Source organism: Neltuma alba, unplaced genomic scaffold (assembly GCF_004799145.2).
Source record: "Neltuma alba isolate B1F8T4 unplaced genomic scaffold, ASM479914v2 tig00011352_pilon, whole genome shotgun sequence".
Taxonomy (NCBI): Eukaryota; Viridiplantae; Streptophyta; class Magnoliopsida; order Fabales; family Fabaceae; genus Neltuma; species Neltuma alba.
Genome location: NW_021636052.1, coordinates 164885 through 187423, shown reverse-complemented (window position 1 = coordinate 187423; position 22539 = coordinate 164885). Strand labels below are relative to the sequence as shown.

The 22539-nt window shown below is 38.6% G+C and overlaps 1 protein-coding gene across 1 annotated transcript; it reads right to left on the bottom strand.

Annotated features, from left to right (window-relative positions):
- Positions 1-2280: 2280 nt before the first annotated feature.
- On the bottom strand, positions 2281-20953 carry LOC114712375 (cell division control protein 2 homolog). The gene is made up of 9 exons (XM_028896895.1): positions 20840-20953; positions 20712-20749; positions 20431-20615; positions 9082-9202; positions 6541-6714; positions 5128-5291; positions 3580-3667; positions 3425-3478; positions 2281-2642 (listed from the first exon to the last, which is right to left on the bottom strand). Exons 2-9 carry the CDS (start codon positions 20718-20720, stop codon positions 2553-2555), a joined length of 885 nt encoding a protein of 294 aa, XP_028752728.1. The 5' UTR covers positions 20721-20749; positions 20840-20953; the 3' UTR covers positions 2281-2552.
- Positions 20954-22539: the final 1586 nt, after the last annotated feature.

Genomic DNA, 22539 nt, shown 5'->3' with positions numbered 1-22539 from the left:
AGGAACCAGAAATCCAAGGAAGATGGAGACAAGACAAGGAGAGAAAATCAAACCCAGAACAATTAGTTGTCATCCTTACCGTAGCTCATTCACTCATGGTCGCCTTCCTTCATTCTTGCTGCCGTTTACATAAGAAAGGAAAGAGGGAGACGAGAATAAGAGTGAAGAAAGATGATGTCGGGGGATAAAGGATTGCGGAAAAGTAGAAGGCCAATTTCGTCATTTAACCAACATTTCATAATTTCTATTTGGGACCGGGTCCTCTAAAGCTATTATCCAAATTTAGAGTATCTAATCGCTATTTTATATATTAGGGGGTCTTTATTTGTAATTTTCCCGAAAAATTTTGCAAAAAATAAAAATAAAAATAACAAGAGAAAATACCGATCAAGGAGAAGATCAGAATAGGAATACCCTTTTAGTTCTAAAAAAAATTATAGATTAGAATCGAAATAAATATATCATCAAAGCATCTTTTACAATACTATAAAGTTTGTTAAGAGCGAATTAACCTACATAAATATATATCAAACAAGTAATGTATGTGGATATATGTGTATATATATTTGAGAAAACGCGACTGGATATCAAAGCATTCAAAACTCTTTATCAAAGGATGGGGAAGTTACGTGATGAGCAATGTCTCCGACCACAAGTGCTTTAATTTTTCCCCCAAATATATTCACAACATTAACAATATAAATAAATAAATATATATATATTAATTGGTGTAATTACTCGATGGGTGTGGCTAAAGCCAAAAAGATGCATGTACATGATTGACTGACACAACCAAAGGTTGCAGAATTAATAAAGGAGGAGATGAAAGAAGGCCAAACAAAAAGAAGGGGGAAAAAGCTTTAGAATTAGGTTGTTAAAATGAATTATTTATATCCTTTTTTTAGAAAATAAAAAAAATCTACATGAATCTATTTTGAAAGCTTTTCTTCTTCTTTTTTCCCCAAATAGTAAAACCTGATAAGATCGAGACAATATCTAAACAACTCTACAGACTATTCTCAATCTTTAATTATTTACTAATTATTATTCTACTTAACGTCTTAATTTCTCCAATATCCAAATAGTTATTATTTACCCACCCTAATATTACTTAATCATCCTAAATAATCAGTATAGACATTAAATACACACATATGTCTCTTTATATAGGATAATTTTATTTAGATATTTCATTTGATATTTATTTACTTTTAACACACTGTAATGCCTAAAATAAATTATAAAACATATAATTATTTGTTCAATCATACTATATTCTTTATATATATTTTGAGGTGACAACTAATTTTGTTTAGTCCTTAAAAGATGGGATGTTACATTAATCATATGAAAATCAAGCTTCAAAAGTTGAAGCAAAATGTATACAAAATCTACAAGGTAGCACACATCATCAACTAGGAACTCTGGAGGAAGAGTAACAAAGAAACTTAAAGAGGAGGGAGAAGAATGGAAGGATGAAGGAGCTGAAGAAAGGCATATTTGAGAATGGAGGGAAAATGAACGTTGGTTGCATGCTTTATATACAAAAAGATGGACTGTTTTTAGATAGGCTGATCTGAATAGTCATTCACAATTATAAGCTTAGCCTGATTTGGTCTAATCTACGTGGTTTAGTTTGTAATCGTTCCCCCTTACATGGGCAATTCATAGTCCCACTAATCATGTAAGTCATCAAACCTAACATTCTCCCCATTTCGTATGATAGTAAATCACTTTAAAAAAAAAAATGTTTAAGGATAAAAGCAAAAGAATAAGGCACTATTAATAGATATTTGTACACAATAATTATTTGGGAAAACAAAAAGGAGCCTAGAAATATAAAATCCCAGAATGATACACTGAAATTGCAAGATTCCAATGAGTATGAGATCCTCTTGGTCAAAAAAAAAATGAGTATGAGATCCCAAAATAGGATTTGAAATTTCAAAAAAAAAAAGTGAAAAAATGTTCCTTTTTTTTTTATAAAAAAAAAAAAAGTCCACACCCCCTCGCTAGCGAGAGGAATTTTCTATGGGACAATGGTAGAATTTACATTACGCTTTGGTCCTCTATCATATGATGAATTTGATAATTTTTTTATTTCAGATGTGCCAAGATAAAAAATTGCATGGCTTTAGAACATAGTTTAAAATTGCTTGTTTTTTATAGATTATATATTTTCAAGGGAGTAGAGCGCCCAAAACTATACTTAAGCTGAAATGATTGATATCGCCAAAATATTAATGGAAAAAAACAAGGTGAAGCGGATGTGTAGTGACAAGGTACGAAAGCCCTAAAGTAAGATTTAAATGTACCAGGGGGTCAGGTAGTCCTATCACACTCAAGCAAACTACAAATTTGCCACCAATATGTAATATCTAGACGAGGTAGGCAATGTGATGATAGAGTTGAATGTAAAATAAATATAAGAACAATATGAACTATAAATAAGTTCAATCATAATAATATTGGGGAAAGCAAAGCACAATCAAAACCCAAACAATCTACATATTATGTTTCTATAGACATCATTTGCCAAGAAGAACAAGGGATCAGGGCACAAACTTAATGTCTTTGAAGTACTCATGCTCAAGAGCGTTCCTGGCTGTAATTCTTCTGCTGGGATCCAAGCAAAGCATACTCTGGAATAATAATATTTCGCGCACTTAAATTTGGGTAGACAAGGTTCCATGGGTATAGTTTAGATGATTAACGTGACAAATATACGTTAATATCTGATTTAAATAAAAACTATGGAAAATATGAATGAAGAAGAGTATAAAATAAGGTAGCTTGCCGGATGACAAAATGAAATTTTGCTAGTCGCATACGTATCTGATAAATAACGGGGAGCAACGCAAATCCATTTTAAATAAGTCAAATCACCGCCAGGGAACTAATACTAGGGGAAAAACTGACATGCATTAATGAGAAACACACCTCCCCCCCCGGGGGGCCCCAAAAAAAAAAAAAAAAAACCCAAGACCGGAAAAATATCCTTTGGGTTCAGTAATTAGTCCACTCAAATTATGCCAGCCACCACCAAGGTTAATTGGAAGAAACACATTGCATACTAATGAACTAGCATTTTGTTTACTTCCTGGCCAGCAGCAGATGAACTGCATTGTAAATAGCAACAAGGAATTGTTTGTCCCACACTCAGCTGACATTAACCTTTCAGGAGAGCCTCACCCCAAGAGCTAGCTCTTGGGAATATGGATCTCCTTTTTCTCGGTTATTTTCTTCCCCTCAGTGTGAGTACGGTTCCAATTAAGGTTAGTGTAAGCTGTCTCTCCAAGTTTCATATCAGCAGAAGTCTTCCAATCTCCATCAAGAAAGCGATTTAACCATTCAATCATGACATTACAAAATATTTGGTTTCATTTTCATTCCCATTATTACTATATCTGAAAGATGCACTTACAGAAAGAAGATCGATGCCAGTTGGCTCAAGATTAGGAACCACAGTTGCCAGGTCCTGCAAAGTAGAAATAAAAATCCATACTGCACGTTAACACTGAATACATTAAGAAGAACTCATGTTCAAGGAACTTAAAAACAGCAGCAACACGTAAGAACCTTTGGCGGCCACTTTGGGAAGGCTGATTTAAAATCAGGCAAAGAGGTCACCCCAGGCCACGTATCCTCATTTGGCGTACCCATGATCCTTCATATGAGCAATAATATGTCGAATTAGAATCACATCTAAACTTTGTATAATATGCACATTTGTGCAAAAAATTTTCCCCAAATACTTTCCCGTTCTTCAATACTTCAAAAATATTGGTTTTATATGTAAGTAAATATTATCATATTACTAAAGTCACAAATCTCAACCTCCACTTTCCTCTTCTCTAGTCAGGCAATATAAGAGGGCGACTGAAATGGCTAATAGAAATCCTTGATTGCCACCCTTTTATGTTATACAAGTTACAGCAATGAATAAGCACTTAATTCATATGGGAATACAGGAATATAAATTTCAAATCCAGATCAAAGTAACCATTTAAGAAATTCTTATGATTCTGCTTCATCGTAGCATGCATATGAAACATAAATCATTAAAATCAAATTACTTAGCCGTAGTCCAGGCTCCCGGTAAGAAAAAGAATAAACATAATCATGAACGTACAGAAACAAATAGGGACAATAATTTCCACTCCAGCAATCACTGCAGAAGCAAACATGACATGACACAACTTCGAACTAACATTTTTTCCTAATTCTTTTATTCATTTTGGCTAACCTAGGTCTCCTATGCTTTGGCCCAAGATGACAGCCATCGCCAGAAAGACCTGATACCTGAGATGACCTCAGCCTAGGCAGCAGCCCCAAAATAATCACTCAAGTTTTCAAATGTGGGATGTCTAATTCTCAAGGGACGTGTTTATGAACAACTCAGCTCAACTCAAAACTCTCAAGGCTCTAGCAATAACTGATGACCACTAAGGACCTATTAAATGCAAGTCGCAAGTTACTATTTGACATTTGTACTAAGAACAATAAGGCTCATACTACAAGGTGAACCACAACCTATGCATAGGACGTCTAACCAGACAGCCTCAGGATCATTGGCAAAGAACACTATGAAACTGCACAAAGAGTTAAACAAACTTTACAGAATAAGACCAAATGAAACTTCAGAAGAATTTCAGTGCCGTACAATTCAAAGGTTTCCATATTTTCAACCCATGAAGTATTTCACTGGTTAGACCTTTTAATAATGATGAAACGAATAGTAATTATAAAGATAATTATAAATGCATCTGCAGGATAAAAAGAACAAGATGGGATAACAATGCATACTTTAAAGCACTACCAATTATTCTTCATCCCTCAAGGAAAAATAGAGAAAAAATATCCTGTTAGTTCCATTAGCAGAGTTTCCAATTAAGTCTCACATCTATCGGGAGTCAATGTTTGCATTTAGCCAGGTCGTAAGGGAGATTCTAAGGTTGAGAGAATATTATTACGCTAAGATTATTTGAGATCATCAAATAACAGGGAAATTCCTCTATAAGCACACTCTTCAAGGTTTGCAGAATACTAATTATAATTAGCAAGGGACAAGTATGGATACTGAAGGTCATTCAAAGTTAGAAGACATCATTTACCAAAGCCAATTACCTGAATATCTTGAACAACTCATCAATCTCAGAGTCTCCAGGAAATAGTGGCCGCTGGTTCAACATCTCCGCAAATATACAGCCCACTGACCATACATCAACTGGGGTAGAATACTGGCGAGATCCAAGCAATATTTCTGGTGCTCTGTACCATAGCGTCACCACCTACAGGCAGCGACCAATGAGAACTATACATGCAGAAATCATGAATAAATGAAAAGTAACCACAAAGTGAATTTACATGACTTCCAGCCACAAGACTTTACAATGTAAATTAATCTCTTCTTTCCTTAAGAAACTTCATTACATAGACCTCTATTCTATCATAAAAAGATGCACTGATCTCGAAAATTCTAAAACCACCCATTAGATGGAAATACCCTCAAAGATAAGATTGTCTTCTTCCGTTGAAAACATTACATAAGAATACTTAAACTAGTCAACTATATATTATAATATATTATTTTATCTCAAATATTATTTTTTAAATGTAAAAAATATTTTGTTGATACTTGTTTGATTTTTGGTTTTTATTCATTTTATAGACAGATTATGATTTTCTTTTAAAAAAAAAAAAATCAGTGAACTCATAATTTGTTAAATTTTGGGTAGTTATTTTAACCATTTGGACGTATTTTGGACATAATGGACTTGATTTTAGCTTATCTTTTGATTTCAAGGAATGAGAGAGTATCTACAAATGCGAGAATTGCACATGGAACTTTGTTTCTCTTTGAATTTTAGTCTCACCCATCCCCTTCCTCCCTGAGATTCTTAGCCCAACCCAGCTCCAATGTGAGGAATCTCTACAACCAAACTTCAAAACACAGCCACCTTCGTTTAATTTAAAGTTTGATCACCCAGTCCCCGTTCAATAACTCTGCAACAAGCCAATTAAGGCCCCTACAATCTGCTTCTAATTCAACCTTTCAACAATTTTCCCTTCCCATTATTTTACAACAAGCTGTACACGTATTAGCAAGTCTGATAGCCATTCTTGCAAAGTTATTTCTGATGATATTCTCATTATGTGTTCTGGAGCTGCAAGACAGATAATCAGCTCCATTTCTTTTTCCATTGCAGAGTGACAGCATGAACAATGTTTTCTTGGGAATTTTTTATTCATCTCTTTAAGTCACTTTTCAACAGTGCACTTTATAGGTTTTGGCAAGATAAAAGTCACTTTTCCCCCTGGATGCCTGATATAAGATTTGACTTTTCTTATCTCTTAAACGAATTGTTTCTCTGACAAAAAATTCTTGAGGAAGGTAATGAATCTGAGAAACGGATAACATACTTAAAATGGGGTGCACATTATACTCATTCCCTCATCAGAGTGCCTTTCTTTCTTTTCTTTTTTTCCTTTTTTTTGACCAAAATCAGAGTGCCTAGATAAGGTAGGACATAGTCAAACCTCATGTGTAAATGTTCTGACAGGAATACCAAATGCCCTGGCCAATCCAAAATCTGCAAGCTTTAGTGAATTACTGCGGCGATCTATCAACAAATTCTGTGGTTTCAAGTCTCGATGAAGAACTCTATGCGAATGACAATAAGCAATGCCACAGAGAATTTGATAAAGAAACATCTGCAAAATAAATGATTAAACCAATCAAATTTCAATTGAATTGGTCCTTTGGCCAAGATTAGCAATTGTCTTTGAATTCACTATCAATGCTTCAAAATCATGGTTAAGCCAACAAAGCAGCCGACACAATTATACTATTTGGAGCCAGAAGCAATGTAAAACTTCACAAAATCAACTAAACCATTGATTAGGGATCAAGAGCTAGGAAGGGAACCCAGAAAGCATTTAAATATTGATAGCTATAGGGATTATGGTCTCTTCAATGCCAAGAAGCTAGGACTTTCAAGCCGAACTAGTTTAGTGATGAGTGAAACTCTTTTCTAGTCAATTCCATGAGATTATATCTGAAAAACTTGCTGAGTTGAAGATTACAGCAATTGTCTGGATAGCAGAATTTAATGGCTCAGTTAAAACACTCACTGCAGCACTTCATGCCTTCCTTCACGCATTGATTCTGAAAATAGAGCTTAGCTAGCCCCAAACCCAAGAGGAAACAATAATGGATGACCAAAAAGCCTTGAGACAATAAACTCCTATATTGTAGATAAAGCAAAATAGATCATGTTCAGGCATCTTTAACCCTTCATAACTCTAAAATTTATACAATCTCTTGTAGAATAATTGATAGGCTTTCCCATGCAGACTCTGAAATTTGAAAAAGATATGAATGATCTGTTAAGTTACTCAGCGTGCTTAATGACATTCCAATTGTCTAAGTGAAGGACTGGTGGTGTTTGATTATTTTGAACAAAAACAGATTGTGAGAGAAGCAGCTTCCGCATGCAGAACTCTCTCCCTCTCCCTCCCTCTCTCCCTCCCTCTATCTCACACACACACTCAGTAGGAGTCTCAAATTATTCGGAATAACTTGACTAAAGAAAGATATTAACTACAAGATAAGCTACAAATTAACATTGAGTTACAACACTGAATATGTTAATTCTAATCTTCTTGATAATCATAAAACCCTCATCTTTTAGGATTTTACTTGGATAGACTTATGAACTCTACCCTCAAGCTTAAGATTATACAAGCTGCAGCTTATTCCAACTATCACTAAACTTAATTTACGTGTGTAAACATATCTAGATTCCAGACTAGGAACTTAAATACTGCACTCGTATTTGAAAACGACAATATATCTGCACTAGAACAGGTACATGAAGCATTAAGAATGAAAATGTACCCAGATGGGAACACCTAGACACTATACAGCAACTTAAAAGTAGCTAGTACTTCATCTGACAATGTCCTCAGTAGATTAGCCACAGCTCCAGAATTATGGACACTCATTTTGCATGATTAAGCTCCTCAACTTTCTCCTAGCCGCTCCTCTCAGCCACGTCATCTAATCTCAATGGCACAGCTCCCAAAAAAATTTGATCTGCTTCACTTGAGTAGTCCTCTCAGCTAAACTTTGTTTATCGGGTTTCTCATTGATGCGCCCAGTACCATACAATTCCAGTACTTAAGTATAAAACTCACTACGTTGTTTTTATATTGTCAAACAATGATCACTTGTGTCACTTCAATCAGCAATTCATAGTCAAAACAACAACCATATAGCTCAATCAAAAAATGATGAGCTTAACCAATTAACACATTTAGATATTAGGCACAACTAACACTTATGCTCCCTGAGCAAAAAGTTTTTGGATGAAAGCAATAGTAGAGCTTGCTCAAAGAATTAGTCGAAGCTCCAAATCCAACATAAAATCCAAGATAATAAAGATACTTAGGGCTTTCTCAGGTGTAAGAATGGGAAAGAAAGTCGGTAATGATTAAAGTTCAAACCCTCCTAATGTAATTATAAAAACGAAAATAAGATATTACAGGTACAGTCTTCTCTCAAAGCAAGCTTAACTATCATGTATGTTTTCAGATAAGAACAGAAAAAATATGGCTTGCATACACACAATGCATACCTCTTCGAGTGATGAGTGATGACTCCATACAATCATACGAACCTAGTTCTATATTTGATTATGAATCTCTAATCCTTTAGGACTTCCACTTAAGTACGTCTCTGATCAGATATCAACAAATTACCAGAAATTTTATTTCAAATGTCAAAAAACCTTTACATGACATAATATCAATCAGGTAATTTATATTTAACTAAGTCATTCATCACAAGACTAGTGAAGCAAGAATTAATGAGGAGGGACCTGCATTCATCCCTTTTTGACATATACAAAGTAAAGTGAAAGGAATTGAAAGCTATAACATTGCAGGCTGATTAAATTTCCTTGATAAAGCATTATATATTATTTTCATTTTTTGAGCGAGATACAAACCTATAATTAAGGCAGTCACATATTTAGTTATCCAAAGCTAAAACACCAAACAGAGAAATTATTTACACACTTTTATTTGTCGATGATCTTTTGCAAAATCAGGAGATGAATCCATGTGCTTCTTCAGATCCAGGTCCAGGTACTCAAAAACCAGGTACAAACGCTTCTCACTGTGTACTACATCCTGTAACCTGTCATACACATAGCCATCAAGCATACACCATGAGGATATGGCCGAAATGAAAGAAGAACAATGGGACAACAGCTTAGTGAATAAACAAATTTAAGAGGTATTGACTTGGAGATAATATGAAATATGTTTCTTTTGTTATTCACATTGAGAATGAGAAAATATATACACAAAGGGAGGAGCCTAGGTATTAATGGCTCATTATTAGGAGATAATATCGTATCATATTTAATCTGATCCTATGCTATCATATCTGATCCTATACTAATTACAATGATATTTCATATCTTTACACTCCCCCTCAAGTTGGAGCATAGATGTCAATCATACCCAACTTGTTACAAAGATAGTTAACCCGAACCCCATTTAAAGCTTTAGTGAGGAGGTCACCCAGCTGATCACTGGATCTCACATGTCCTGTTGAAATGAAGTTTTCCTTGAGCTTATCCCGAACAAAATGACAGTCAATCTCGATGTGTTTTGTGCGTTCATGGAACACCGAATTAGATGCTATGTGTAAAGCTGCTTTATTGTCACACCATAGTTTTGCTGGTAATGAGGTTTTAAGACCAACCTCCTTCAATAATTGATATATCCAGACTATCTCACACACAGATTGTGCCATAGCTCTATATTCTGCCTCTGCACTTGACCGTGACACCACATTTTGCTTCTTGCTCCTCCAAGATACCAAGTTTCCTCCCACAAAGACGCAATATCCTGTAGTGGATCTTCTAGTGGCTTTTGAACCACCATGATCAGCATCACAAAAACACTCAATATCTGTGTGACCATGATTTCTGTATAATATCCCGCGGCCTGGGGACCCTTTCAAGTAATGAAGTACATGTTCTAAGGCTTCCCATTGTCTGACAGTAGGTGAGACCATAAACTGGCTAAGTACACTGACTGGATAGGTGATATCAGGACGGGTCACAGTCAGATAATTCAATTTTCCAATCAATCTGCGATACCTTTCCGGATTCTCAAACGGTTTGCTCTTAGCAGCATCAATGGGATCCTCAACTGGTATGCTCCCATCAGCATCAAGCAATGGATTATAAACCATAGGAAAACTGTTTGGTGCAGCCCCCAGCTTCCCCGTTTCCTTTAACAGGTCGAGGACATACTTCCTCTGTGTCAATAGTATGCCTTTCTTACTTCTCAAGACCTCAATTCCGAGGAAGTACTTCAATGGACCCAGATCTTTTGTTTGAAAGTGAGAATTAAGAAAGGATTTGAGTGATGAGATTCCTGAGGAATTGCTCCCTGTAATCACAATATCGTCTACATACACAACTAATAGAATCATGCCGATGTCTGTTCTCTGATAGAACACAGAGTGATCACACTTGCTTTGACACATGCCAAATTTCTGCACAACAGTACTAAACCTGTCGAACCATGCTCGGGGACTCTGTTTCAAGCCATATAAGGATCTCTTGAGATGACATACTTTCCCACGCTCCCCCTGAGCAACAAAGCCTGGCGGTTGCTCCATGTAAACTTCCTCAAGAAGGTCACCATGCAAGAAGGCATTTTTGATATCCAACTGATGGAGATCCCAGCCATAAGTGGCTGCCATAGAAATGAAGAGACGAACAGAGGAAAGTTTTGCGACAGGGGAGAAAGTCTCTGAATAATCTACACCATAGGTCTGAGCATAGCCTTTAGCAACCAAGCGAGCTTTAAGGCGATCAAGAGAACCATCAGCACGGGTTTTAGGGGTGAAGACCCATTTACACCCAATAGCCTTCTTCCCAGCTGGTAAATCAACTAAAGTCCAAGTGCTAGCCTGGTCAAGGGCCGCCATCTCCTCCTCCATAGCTGCACGCCAACCCGGGTGGGCCAAGGCTTCATGAAGGGTCTTAGGCACGGAGACAGAATCTAAGGAAGAAACAAAGGCACGAGAAACAGGAGAGAGGTGGCTATATGAAACAAATGAAGAAATAGGATGGGTGCAAGTACGTGTACCTTTGCGAAGAGCAATGGGCAAGTCAAGGGAAGGGTCTGGTTCAGGAACCGGAGGTGTCTCAGGTGTCGGCTCAGGATGCAAGATACTCAACTCAGGATCTGATGACGAAGCAGATAATGGAGGAGCAGAACCTGGTGCAGTAACAAGGGTTTCCTTGGAACGTCTTGTGTAAACATGAGACACAGGTGGTTGTGCAGGAGGCTGAGCAGGAGCCGGAACCGGGGGTGGTGGAGTTGATAGTGGGACAACAGGATATACTAGAAGGTCATCCTCTTCCGCAGAGGGAGGAGGTACAGGAGAAGTGGAAGGAGAAAAATATGGAACGGATTCCTGAAAGGTGACATCTGCAGAAACAAGATAACGATTAAGAGGAGGAGAGAAACATCGGTAGCCCTTTTGAACCCGAGAGTAACCAAGGAAGACACACTTAAGAGACTTGGGATCTAATTTAGAGACAGAGGGTCGCACATCTCGGACAAAGCAAACGCACCCGAAAATCCTAGGATCAATGGGAAACAAAGGTTTGGAAGGAAAAAGAGTAGTGTAGGGAATGGCACCATCAAGAACGGAAGAAGGCATGCGATTAATGAGGAAGCAAGCGGTGGAGACAGCATCAGCCCAGAAAGGTTTTGGAACCTTCATGTGAAACAAAAGTGCTCGTGCCACCTCGAGGAGGTGACGATTTTTACGCTCGGCAACACCATTTTGAGCTGGTGTATCAACACAAGAGGATTGATGGAGGATGCCATTTTGAAGCATGTAGGACTGGAATGAAGCAGAGAAGTATTCTTTGGCGTTATCACTTCGTAGGGTACCAATGGAAGAATTAAATTGATTCTTAATCTCAGCAGAGAAGGCACAAAAATGAGAAAATAATTCGGAACGATTTTTCATTAAATATAACCAAGTTGTTCGGGAATAATCATCAACAAACGTAACAAAGTATTTGAAACCAGCAGTTGACACAGTAGGACACGGACCCCAAACATCAGAATGAACTAACTCAAAAGGGGATGAAACCCGTTTATTGACTCGAGAGACTAATGGAAGACGATGATGTTTAGCAAACTGACACGACTCACAATCTAAGGATGACAAATATTGAAAATGAGGATAAATTCTTTTTAAAGAAGACAAAGACAAGTGACCCAAACGACAATGTGCTTCAAAGGGAGTGACACCACCGGTACAAGCTACTGCATGCGAACCCTGCTCGTCAAGGAAATAATGTCCACCAGATTCATAGCCCCTACCAATAATCTTCTTCGTCAAAAGATCCTGTATCAAGCAATGATCAGGAAAGAGTGAGACCCAACAATTTAATTGGCGAGTAAGTTTACTAGGGGAAAGCAAGTTAAATGCAAGGTCAGGGACATCTAGCACAGATGACAAGGGAATGGAAGGGGTAGGTTTAATAGTGCCAGATCCAACTACTCGGGAATGGGAGCCATTAGCAATAGTGATAGTTGAAGGATTGGCGTAAGAATTATAAGTGGAGAAGAGATGGCGGTTACCTGTCATGTGGTCAGTAGCACCAGAATCTATGATCCATTTGGAGGAAGAAGAGACAAGAGCAGTAGCCTCATTACCTGTAGCAGCAGGAGCACTCACGGATGATGTGGAGGATTTTAATTGGGCATATTCATCAGCAGAGATCGTGACCGTGTCCTTAGCTAGCGTTGCCACATGTGCAGAATTATTACGTTGCTGCTTATTTTGCAGCTTACGACACGTACGCTTCGTATGGCCCGGTTCTTTGCAGTAGTAGCATATCACTCCACTCGACTCTGGAGTCGCTCCCCCTTGCCTTGAATTGCCACGGTTAGTCGTCCCACGACTATCATTTGGGCCTCGACCGATTAGTGCACTAACAGGAGCAGTGGTAGGCAGTGATGTAAGATTCTCGGTCCTCATTAGACGGGAGAACACCTCCTGAAGGGTAGGAATCTCAGATCCAGACAGAATTTGAGAGCGAACAGCCTCATACTCAGGCGGGAGACCAGTAAGGAAACTCATGATGGCCATGTGTTCTCGTTGAGCCTGTTGAGCCTTCAGATCAGTAGTTAAAGGCATTAGGACATTCAGTTCTTCATACATTCGTTTGAAGTCCATAAAGTAGGCCTTGAGAGGACGATCCTGCTTTTCTGCACGATAGAAAGCTTTGCAAACCTCATAAACACGAGAGATGTTGCCCTTCCCTGAGTATAAAAATTCTAAATAATTCATCAGTTCTTTAACAAATTCACAGTGAGTAACAGAGGGAATAATCTCACTGTCGATAGAGTTGCGGATTTGTAAGAACAGTCGGGCATCATCCCGCAACCATGATTGACGAGAGTCATTTTCCGGGGGGTCGTCAGTTAAGTGACCCTCTTTCTCAATGCTTCGCAAGTAGATACGAATAGTCTTACTCCAATCCAGATAATTTGTCCAATTCAATTTGTGTTCAGTAATCTTAACGACTACTGGAACCACTTCAGAAGTAACTGTAGACTTAGTATCACCCATGAGAGATAAATAGAAAAGAGATAATAAGTCTAGCAATGACAGGAAAGAATAAGTAGCCACAAATGATCACTCCAGGGACCAAACAACACCTCCTACAATCTATAGAAGGCAGGAACAGCAATACCAGTCTGAAACGTTACTGTTCACAAGGCACAGTAACCAAACAGCTCTGAATCAACACACAGGGGACAGATCCAGACCTGAAAAGTACCAGGGATGCGCCGGAAAATGCAAGACGAAGTCGACGAACTGCTCGGACGGCGAAAAACGCGGCGGCGCGTGAACAGTACCGCCGCGGGTGACGGCGCGTGACGGTCACGCGCTGCTCGGACGGCCGCGAAACTTCAGGAATCGGCCGGTCGGCGCCGTGCGATCCTCCCTGGCCGGCGCGTGCTCCGTTCAGAGACCAAATACAGAAGCCCTAATGATGGGCACAAAGCTGGACGGTAGGAACAGTACGTGTACGGCGCAGCAACGTTTAAACAGAGGGAAATTACTCCTAAACGGACTGCTCTGATACCATATTGACTTGGAGATAATATGAAATATGTTTCTTTTGTTATTCACATTGAGAATGAGAAAATATATACACAAAGGGAGGAGCCTAGGTATTAATGGCTCATTATTAGGAGATAATATCGTATCATATTTAATCTGATCCTATGCTATCATATCTGATCCTATACTAATTACAATGATATTTCATATCTTTACAAGAGGAAATTTTATATGGACAAATTGAACCACCCCCATCTTATTTTTTATAGCACAGCATAACAGCCTACAAGTATGTCTTCCATAGAGCCTATAAAACTACCCAGATAGAATTTATATTGTTTAAAGGGGATGATCATAGTGGGGCTTATGAAACCATTTGACAAAAACACCAATAATAGTATAGACTCAACCATTCAAAAGAGGGAAAAAAAAACAAAAAAAAAAGGGAAAACCTACAACAACAACAACAAGAAGATATGTAGTGATTAAGTAAAAAATGAAGTCTCATGCCATATTAGAGAGTCAGATTAGCATTGTGTTTATTTTGCTGAATATTTCATGCTCATGTCTTATTCCATATGATTGGGTTACAATATATAGAGTCCGGATGAGAAAAAATATCCGGTTACAATCAATCAGTCATAAATTACATATATTGCAATACCTCAATAAATCAGGAAATATATATTCTAGCTAATATCATGGGCAATTAATGGAGAGAATCAAGGGAGATAATCAGGGGCTTTCTAACACTCCCCCTCAAGCTGGAGAGTAAATGTCAACCATTCCCAACTTGCTTCGAACCCTTCAAACTTGACTCTGGCTAAAGGTTTGGTCATGACGTCAGCAATTTGATCAGTTGAGCGCACATAGCTCAGGTTAATTGTGCCATCTTCAACCTTTTCTTTGATGAAGTGCCAATCAATGTCAACATGCTTTGTTCGGTCATGATACACAGGATTCTTGGTCATTTCAATGCTGGCTTGGTTGTCACACCAGAGGTTCATAGGTCCTTCATAGGAAATTCTCAATTCCTTCAAAAGTCTGATCACCCACATTCCTTCACATACCCCCAGGCTACAACTCTTAGCTCAGCTTCAGCACTACTCCTTGAGACTACTGTCTGTTTCTTGCTTTGCCAAGTGACTAGGTTTCCCCAAACATAAGTGCAGTATCCTGTGACAGATCTTCTGTTATCCACAGCTCTCCCATGATCTGCATCAGTGTAGACCTCTATGTTCCTTGTACTCCCCTTTTTAAAGAATATTCCTCTTCCAGGATTGAGTTTGAGGTAGGTCAGGATTCTGTATACTGCTTCCATATGTTCTTCCTGGGGTTGATGCATAAATTGGCTTACTACTCCAACAGCATAGCTAATGTCAGGCCTTGTATGAGTCAAGTAGATCAGTTTACCTACAAGTCTTCTGTACCTTTCTGAGTTGACTGGTACCCCGTCTGGTTTCACTTCCAGATTACATGATTCTTCCATAGGCGTCTCACTAGGTTTAGCCCCAAGTATTCCTGTTTCGTGGAGCAAATCAAGTGTGTACTTTCGTTGAGACACACTTATACCCTTTTTGGATCTAGCAACCTCCATTCCAAGAAAGTACTTCATTTGTCCTAGGTCCTTCACTTGGAATTCCCTAGCTAGAGCTTTCTTGAGTTGGGAGATAGAAACTTCATCACTGCTAGTTATGACTATATCATCCACATACACAATTAGGATCGTTACCTTTCCATTACTATGTTTAACGAAGAGAGTGTGATCAGCTTGTCCTTGGATGTAGCCAAACCTTTTGATTGCCTTGGCAAACCTGTCGAACCACGCTTGTGGAGACTGTTTCAGGCCATATAGTGATTTCTTCAGTTTGCAAACTGAGTTGGGTGGAGCTATTACTCCATCTGGGATTTCCATGTACACTTCCTCCTCCAAATCTCCATTTAGGAAAGCATTCTTCACATCTAGTTGATGTAGAGACCAGTCAAGGTTAGCAGCTAGAGACAGGAGTACCTGGATGGTGTTGAACTTTGCCACAGGAGCAAACGTTTCTTGATAATCAATCCCCTAAGTCTGGGTGTACCCTTTTGCAACTAATCTTCCTTTGTACTTGTTGATACTTCCATCAGGATTGAATTTAGGGGTGAAGATCCACCTGCAACCCACTGCTTTCTTGCCCTTAGGAAGTGTGATAATATCCCACGTGTTATTTTCCTTTAAGGCTCTCAACTCCTCATATGCGGCACGTTTCCAATTAAGATCTTTCATAGCCTGTTGAAATGTTTCTGGAATCTTCACCTGTGAGCTATTCACCACAAAGGTTTGCATTCTAGCAGATAAATTGCCATAGGAGACAAATTTTTGAATAGGATGCTGAGTACATGATCTTACCCCCTTTCTAAGTGCAATGGGCCATCCTAGCTCTTCAGGATCCAACTCTGGATTGGAATCATGTTGCTGCCTTGGAATGGAAGGAACCCTACTACTACTATCCTGCTCACCTGATTGAGGACTTGAACGCTCTGTCACTCCTGCATCAATTTCAGCATTCGTTTCCATTGGGTGAGTCGAGTGAGGAGTGTTTGTGGGGTTTTGGTGCTCTAGTGGAGGTGTAGGACTAGGGGTTTTTGGTTCCGGTTCAGGGACAGTGATTTCTTCTTGTGGTATGGCAGGTTCAAGAGGGGTGGTAAGGTGTGTTGGGATTGGTCATAGGTTCAGGTGTAATTAGCCATTCTACTCCATAGTGCTCCCCCTGAATGGGTAATTTGGGATAATAAGCATCATCCTCATAAAAAACTGTGTCTTTGGAGATTATGAGTTTTCTGGTAGTGGGACAATAACACTTATACCCCTTTTTGGTGGAGGAATACCCGAGGAAAATACATTTTTCTGCTCTAGCATCAAGTTTGCCCCCATCATGTTTATGAACAAAGACGACACACCCAAAGACCTTTTGAGGGATGGTATTGATGATAGGTGAGGTGGGGTAGGTCTCGAGGAGTTTTTGAATGGGGGTAGTGAAATGGAGAATTTTTAAGGTCATTCGATTGATGAGATAAGCAGCGGTTAGCACAGCATCTCCCCAAAACAGACTTGGAACATTTCTTTCCATCATAATAGCTCGGGTTACTTCTAGAAGATGCCTATTTTTCTGCTCAGCAACTCCATTTTGTTGAGAAGTATAGACACATGAGGTTTGGTGATGGATTCCTTCCTGCTCAAGAAATTCCCTAAAGGCTCCACTCACATACTCTTTGGCATTGTCACTTCTCAGAACTTTGATGGGAGTTTGGAATTGGGTTCTACAAAAGAGTAAAAGTTTTTGAAAATTTGTAAAGCTTCGGATTTCTCTTTCATAAGGTAAACCCATGTGACCCGGGTGTGATCATCGATGAATGTAATAAACCACTTTGTGCCTGTTCGGGTGTTGATTTTGGCTGGTCCCCAAATGTCAGTATGAATCATTGTAAACGGGGCAGTAGGTTTGTAAGTATGTTTGGGATAAGAGGCGCGAGTTTGTTTGGCAATTTGACACGTTTCACATTGGAAAGGAAAAGAATTTTTATTGAATAAAGTTGGAAACACATGCTTCATATAATCAAAGTTGGGGTGGCCTAATCTTTGATGCCACAACATTACATTTTTATTCTGAGAATTAGAGCTAACCATAGCTTTCTTTGCTCCTGCAGTCTTCATATTTTTTCCTTCAAAGTAGTAGAGTCCATCCCATTCTTTAGCAGTCAAAATCTTCCTCCCCGAGGTCGAATCTTGAAAAACACACTTAACATCATCAAAGATTACCCGACATACTTGTCCTTTAGTCAATTTGCTCACAGATATAAGGTTGCAGGTAAGAGCAGGAACAAACAAAACATTATGGATTTCCAGATCATCAGATAGGGCCACAATGCCAACACCCTCAACTTTAGTATATAGTCCAGTTGCTACTTTTACCCTAAGGTTCTCATGCAATATTTGAGGGTTTTGAAGAAGGACTTATTACCAGTCATGTGGTCTGTAGCACCGGAGTCAACAATCCAGGTCTCATCACTAGTTACCATTGCATTAAGGGCTATAATAGAATTACATGACTGAATCAAGTTCACGTTGGAAACAGATTTTGATTTGTTTTGTTTTTCAAGTATCTTACGAAGCATTTGAAGCTCTTCTCTGGTCAACTGGTCTCCATCATCACCTTTTTCTTCAGAGGAGGTGTGGTGGCTTTTTCTATCTTCCCGTTGTTTCTGCTTCCCTTGGGTTGGTTTCCCATGTAGTTTCCAACATTCGTCTCTGGTGTGGCCTTTCTTGTTACAGTGATTGCACCACTTGTTCCCTTTCTTCTCAGATCCCTCGAATGTTGGGGACCTCCTCGTGACCAATGCTGAGCCATCTACTGGGGTTTGGTTACCCTGAGTGAGGTGTCTCCGGCTTTCTTCAAACTTGACCATACTGAAGACTTCAAATAGGGAGGGAAGCGGTTTTAGACCCATAATTCTGCCTCTTACTTCTTCAAAGACATCATTCAAACCCAATAGGAAGTCATAGGTTCGTCCTTTTTCCACCAGTTGTCTGTAGTAATTAGCATCATCCATGTCCTTCCAAGGATGAACTTCAAAGAGATCCAACTGCTGCCATATCTTTGTTAAAGTGCTGTAATATTGTGTTACTGTTAAGTTTCCTTGCTTCAGATCTTTGAGCTGCCTCCTTAGATCCAATAGGGCTGCAGTGTTGTCTAGTGTGGAGTAAGTCCTCTTAGCAGCGTCCTAGATTTCCTTAGCTGTGCTTGCCAAGAGGTATCCTTCACTGATTTCGAGAGTCATTGAGTTGCACAGCCAAGACATCACCTGATTATTTTCAGCAAACCAGGTGTCAAATTTGGGATCATTATGTGAAGGTTGTTTTGCCTCTCCATTGATATATTTCTCCTTACGCTTCCCACGTAGATACATTAATACACTTTGAGACCATTGGAGATAGTTGCTACCATTAAGTTTGTGAGCCACCACCATAGCTTGATGTTCAGAGGTTAGGGATGGTTCTGGATCAGAGGCTTGAGAGGTGACTAAAGGTGAAGAAGCAGTGCTTTGAGTATTTGAGGATGTACCGGACATAAGGGCCATTGGAATATTACGAACGGACCCAAAAAGGGGTGGGAATTCTGATGGGTTCATTTTCTGGATCTCTGGGAGGCACTATTGGTTTTCCGGCGGCGGCACGAGCAATTCACGCGCAGAGGCAGTGACGGCGCATGGGCTTCACGCGCGGAGCTTGTGACGGCGCGTGGGCTTCACGCGCAGCTCCGTTCGACATCGTCTTCAAAGGATGCGCCGATCTGAGGGCGCTGGTGAGGACTGGAGGGGCGGTGTCGTCCACGGTCTGCTCCTGGCTTCAGATCTGGGACGCCTCACTCTCTCTCTCTCTCTCTCCTTGCGTTCTCTCTCTCTATCTCACGGCAGCAACGCACGAAATTTTCTAGGTTCAGGAGGAACCCTACGCTCTGATACCATGTTTATTTTGCTGAATATTTCATGCTCATGTCTTATTCCATATGATTGGGTTACAATATATAGAGTCCGGATGAGAAAAAATATCCGGTTACAATCAATCAGTCATAAATTACATATATTGCAATACCTCAATAAATCAGGAAATATATATTCTAGCTAATATCATGGGCAATTAATGGAGAGAATCAAGGGAGATAATCAGGGGCTTTCTAACACATTTTACACAATAAGGCTCAGCCTTCAAGTATTGGTAATTTGTAGTCATTTGGGCTACAAAATGATGAACTTAGCAAGAACATCCCTTTAACAATCTACTGCAACCCACACAAACAATTTCCCCTCAGTAGGGACTCAAATGATATCTACAAAAATCTTGATGCCGCATCAACTATCAGCATTCACCTTATACAATTTATTATCCATATCTATGTTTATAATGGATGTACAAGCTGAATTCCCAACTGCTGCAGTATTGATTTACGAAAGACACCCTAGAAAGGATTATCATGTACAGGCTCACTTTGAATATTACCAGTTTCATTTCCTTTCTCCAGACAAAGTATTCTTGCTTACAATTCAGTTTCATGATAGCCAACCAACGCATTTATCAAATAATTTATTAAAAAGAACATATTATCAGGCAACAAATGAGTCACATATAAGTTGTAAGCATACTCAAATAAGAACTATCTCAAGGATCAAAGTGAATTACTGAAATTAACCACACAGAAACGCAAGTATACCTAACAATATTCCGATGCTGCATTTCTTTCAAGAGCGAAATCTCTCGAATCGCAGTGCTAGGCACTCCCTCATCTTCCTGCTCCAATCGAATTTTTTTCAATGCTATGGTCTCATTCGTGACGCGGTCCCGAGCCTTGTAGACCACACCGTAGGTGCCCTCACCTATCTTCTCGACTTTCTCGTACTTCAAAATTAAAAAAAAAAAAACAGAGAGATAGAATCGGCAGATATTCGAAGAGGAACTCAAAATTGAACTCAAAGTCCACTACATTATACGAACCTGTTCCATGAAGCGAGCTCAGAGTTTGCAGCGAAGTTCTAAATCAAGAGAGAGAAATGAACAAAGATTAAAAGATAAATTGGTGAAGAAAGTATCATTAAGTACACGTGCAAGAAGTGGCAAGTTACCGGTGCCGGAAAAGGAGGGATTCTGCAGTGAGAGTAACAGTCGATCCACAGCCTCCTTCCCGGCGAGAGACTTGTGTCTTGTCTTGTGGTAGTCAGTTTCTTTCTCGGCTTCAAATCCCCCTCCCAAGCTGGTCTTTTTTGTTGCATAATAAATTATATTATGTTATATTTGGTATATGTCCATTAAGGGAAGAAAAAGTGAAAATTGGGAATAAATCCCTTATTAAAAAATTAATTGGCTAATATCACATCCAGATAATTATCACTTAAAAAGAGAAGAATTTAGGACTAATCAAGGGCCAGATAGTGTAGTAAAAATAGAGAAGGAACAAATTTTGAAGTGAAATTGGTGAAAGAATCAAACTTTCATTTTAAAAGGTTTCGGTCAAGGAAAGACAAAACTAAAAATTATGCTCGAATGTTTCCAAAAAAATTTATGAAAAATAGAATAGAGAGTCTAGAACACTCCTCCAGTCCTTAACATAAGACTTATTTAACTAATTTGATTAGATTAAAAAAATTAGATAAGTTAGTTAAATATAAGAAATATGACATATTTTTCCCAAAGTACCATAATCATTTTTCATAATATCCTCATTTCTTCTTCTATTTGATTATGGTTGAGGGAGTATCTATGAGAGTAATTTAGGAAAAAGTGATAGATATGAGAAATAGGTCTTATATTTAGAACCAAAATCAACTCAATAATTAAGTCTTATATTAAGGACAGGAGAAGTAGTATTTAAGGCCTAAAAGGTGCAAACAGAGTAAAAATAATTTAGGAAAAATTTCAATTAAGGACCTCTATAGCAACATAATTTCGACTCAACCAAATAATTCTGAAACATCACTACAGGACTAAAGGAGCCAAATGAAATCAATTGAGGAATGAAAAAGACATAATTGCCCCTAATAATTGTTTCCCCTTAAATTTGGAAAAGATAATGGCTGAAAATTAGGGTCATTCTTTCCGCTCTTTCCTCTATCACTATGAAATCTCACAGACTCATCTCTTTTCCACTCTCAAAACTCATCGTCTGTCTTGTGCTTCTGTCACTCTGAAAAGTCGTCCAAAGGACATTCATCGCCATTCATTGTGTTTGTCACACCTTACTATTATATTGACTTAGGTTCCTTTCAAAATCATTTTAGACCACATTGGATGGTTTTTGGCTCACTTTTTACCATAAAAACGCTAAACTTCGGATTTTTACTGTTCATTGGGTAAAAATCCCGTTTTTCTGGCCCAACTTCAAAAATTCATAACTTATTCCACAAAAATCTAATTGGGGTGTTCAAAATTATACTTAAAGCTCTTTAAGTCTTCTTTCAAGGAAAAATAATCTCATTGTCCAATTCCTTATGAAAAAGTGTCAGGTTTTTGAGAAATACAACACTGTCCATTTGCCAAAAATCCTTTTTCCAGATTCTGACCTTTAACTTTGAAAAATCATTATAAATCATATACTGGGCCATTTTTAACGTATTAGCTATCAAATTGAAGCTCAGGACGTTATCTTTCATCATGCCAAATTTCGTGACTAAACGCGTTCAAAAGCATAATCAAAAGTTCACGTGAACCAGACAGTGTCAGTGTGCTTATAGCACTGTTAGTATAATATGTACATAACCAAAATGAGTTCATGAATTTTTATGGCTAAACCCCACAATTAGCCTTCAATCTGCAGCTTTCCCTTAGA

What these genes read in the sequence shown, in the direction of transcription:
- LOC114712375 (XM_028896895.1), bottom strand. An exon ending in AAGATCATCGACAAATAAAA is followed by an intron (nt 6,715 to 9,081) that starts GTGTGTAAATAA and finishes TTTATTTTGCAG; the next exon opens with ATGTTTCTTTATCAAATTCT. An exon ending in GAGTTGTTCAAGATATTCAG is followed by an intron (nt 3,668 to 5,127) that starts GTAATTGGCTTT and finishes GCTCATATGAAG; the next exon opens with GATCATGGGTACGCCAAATG.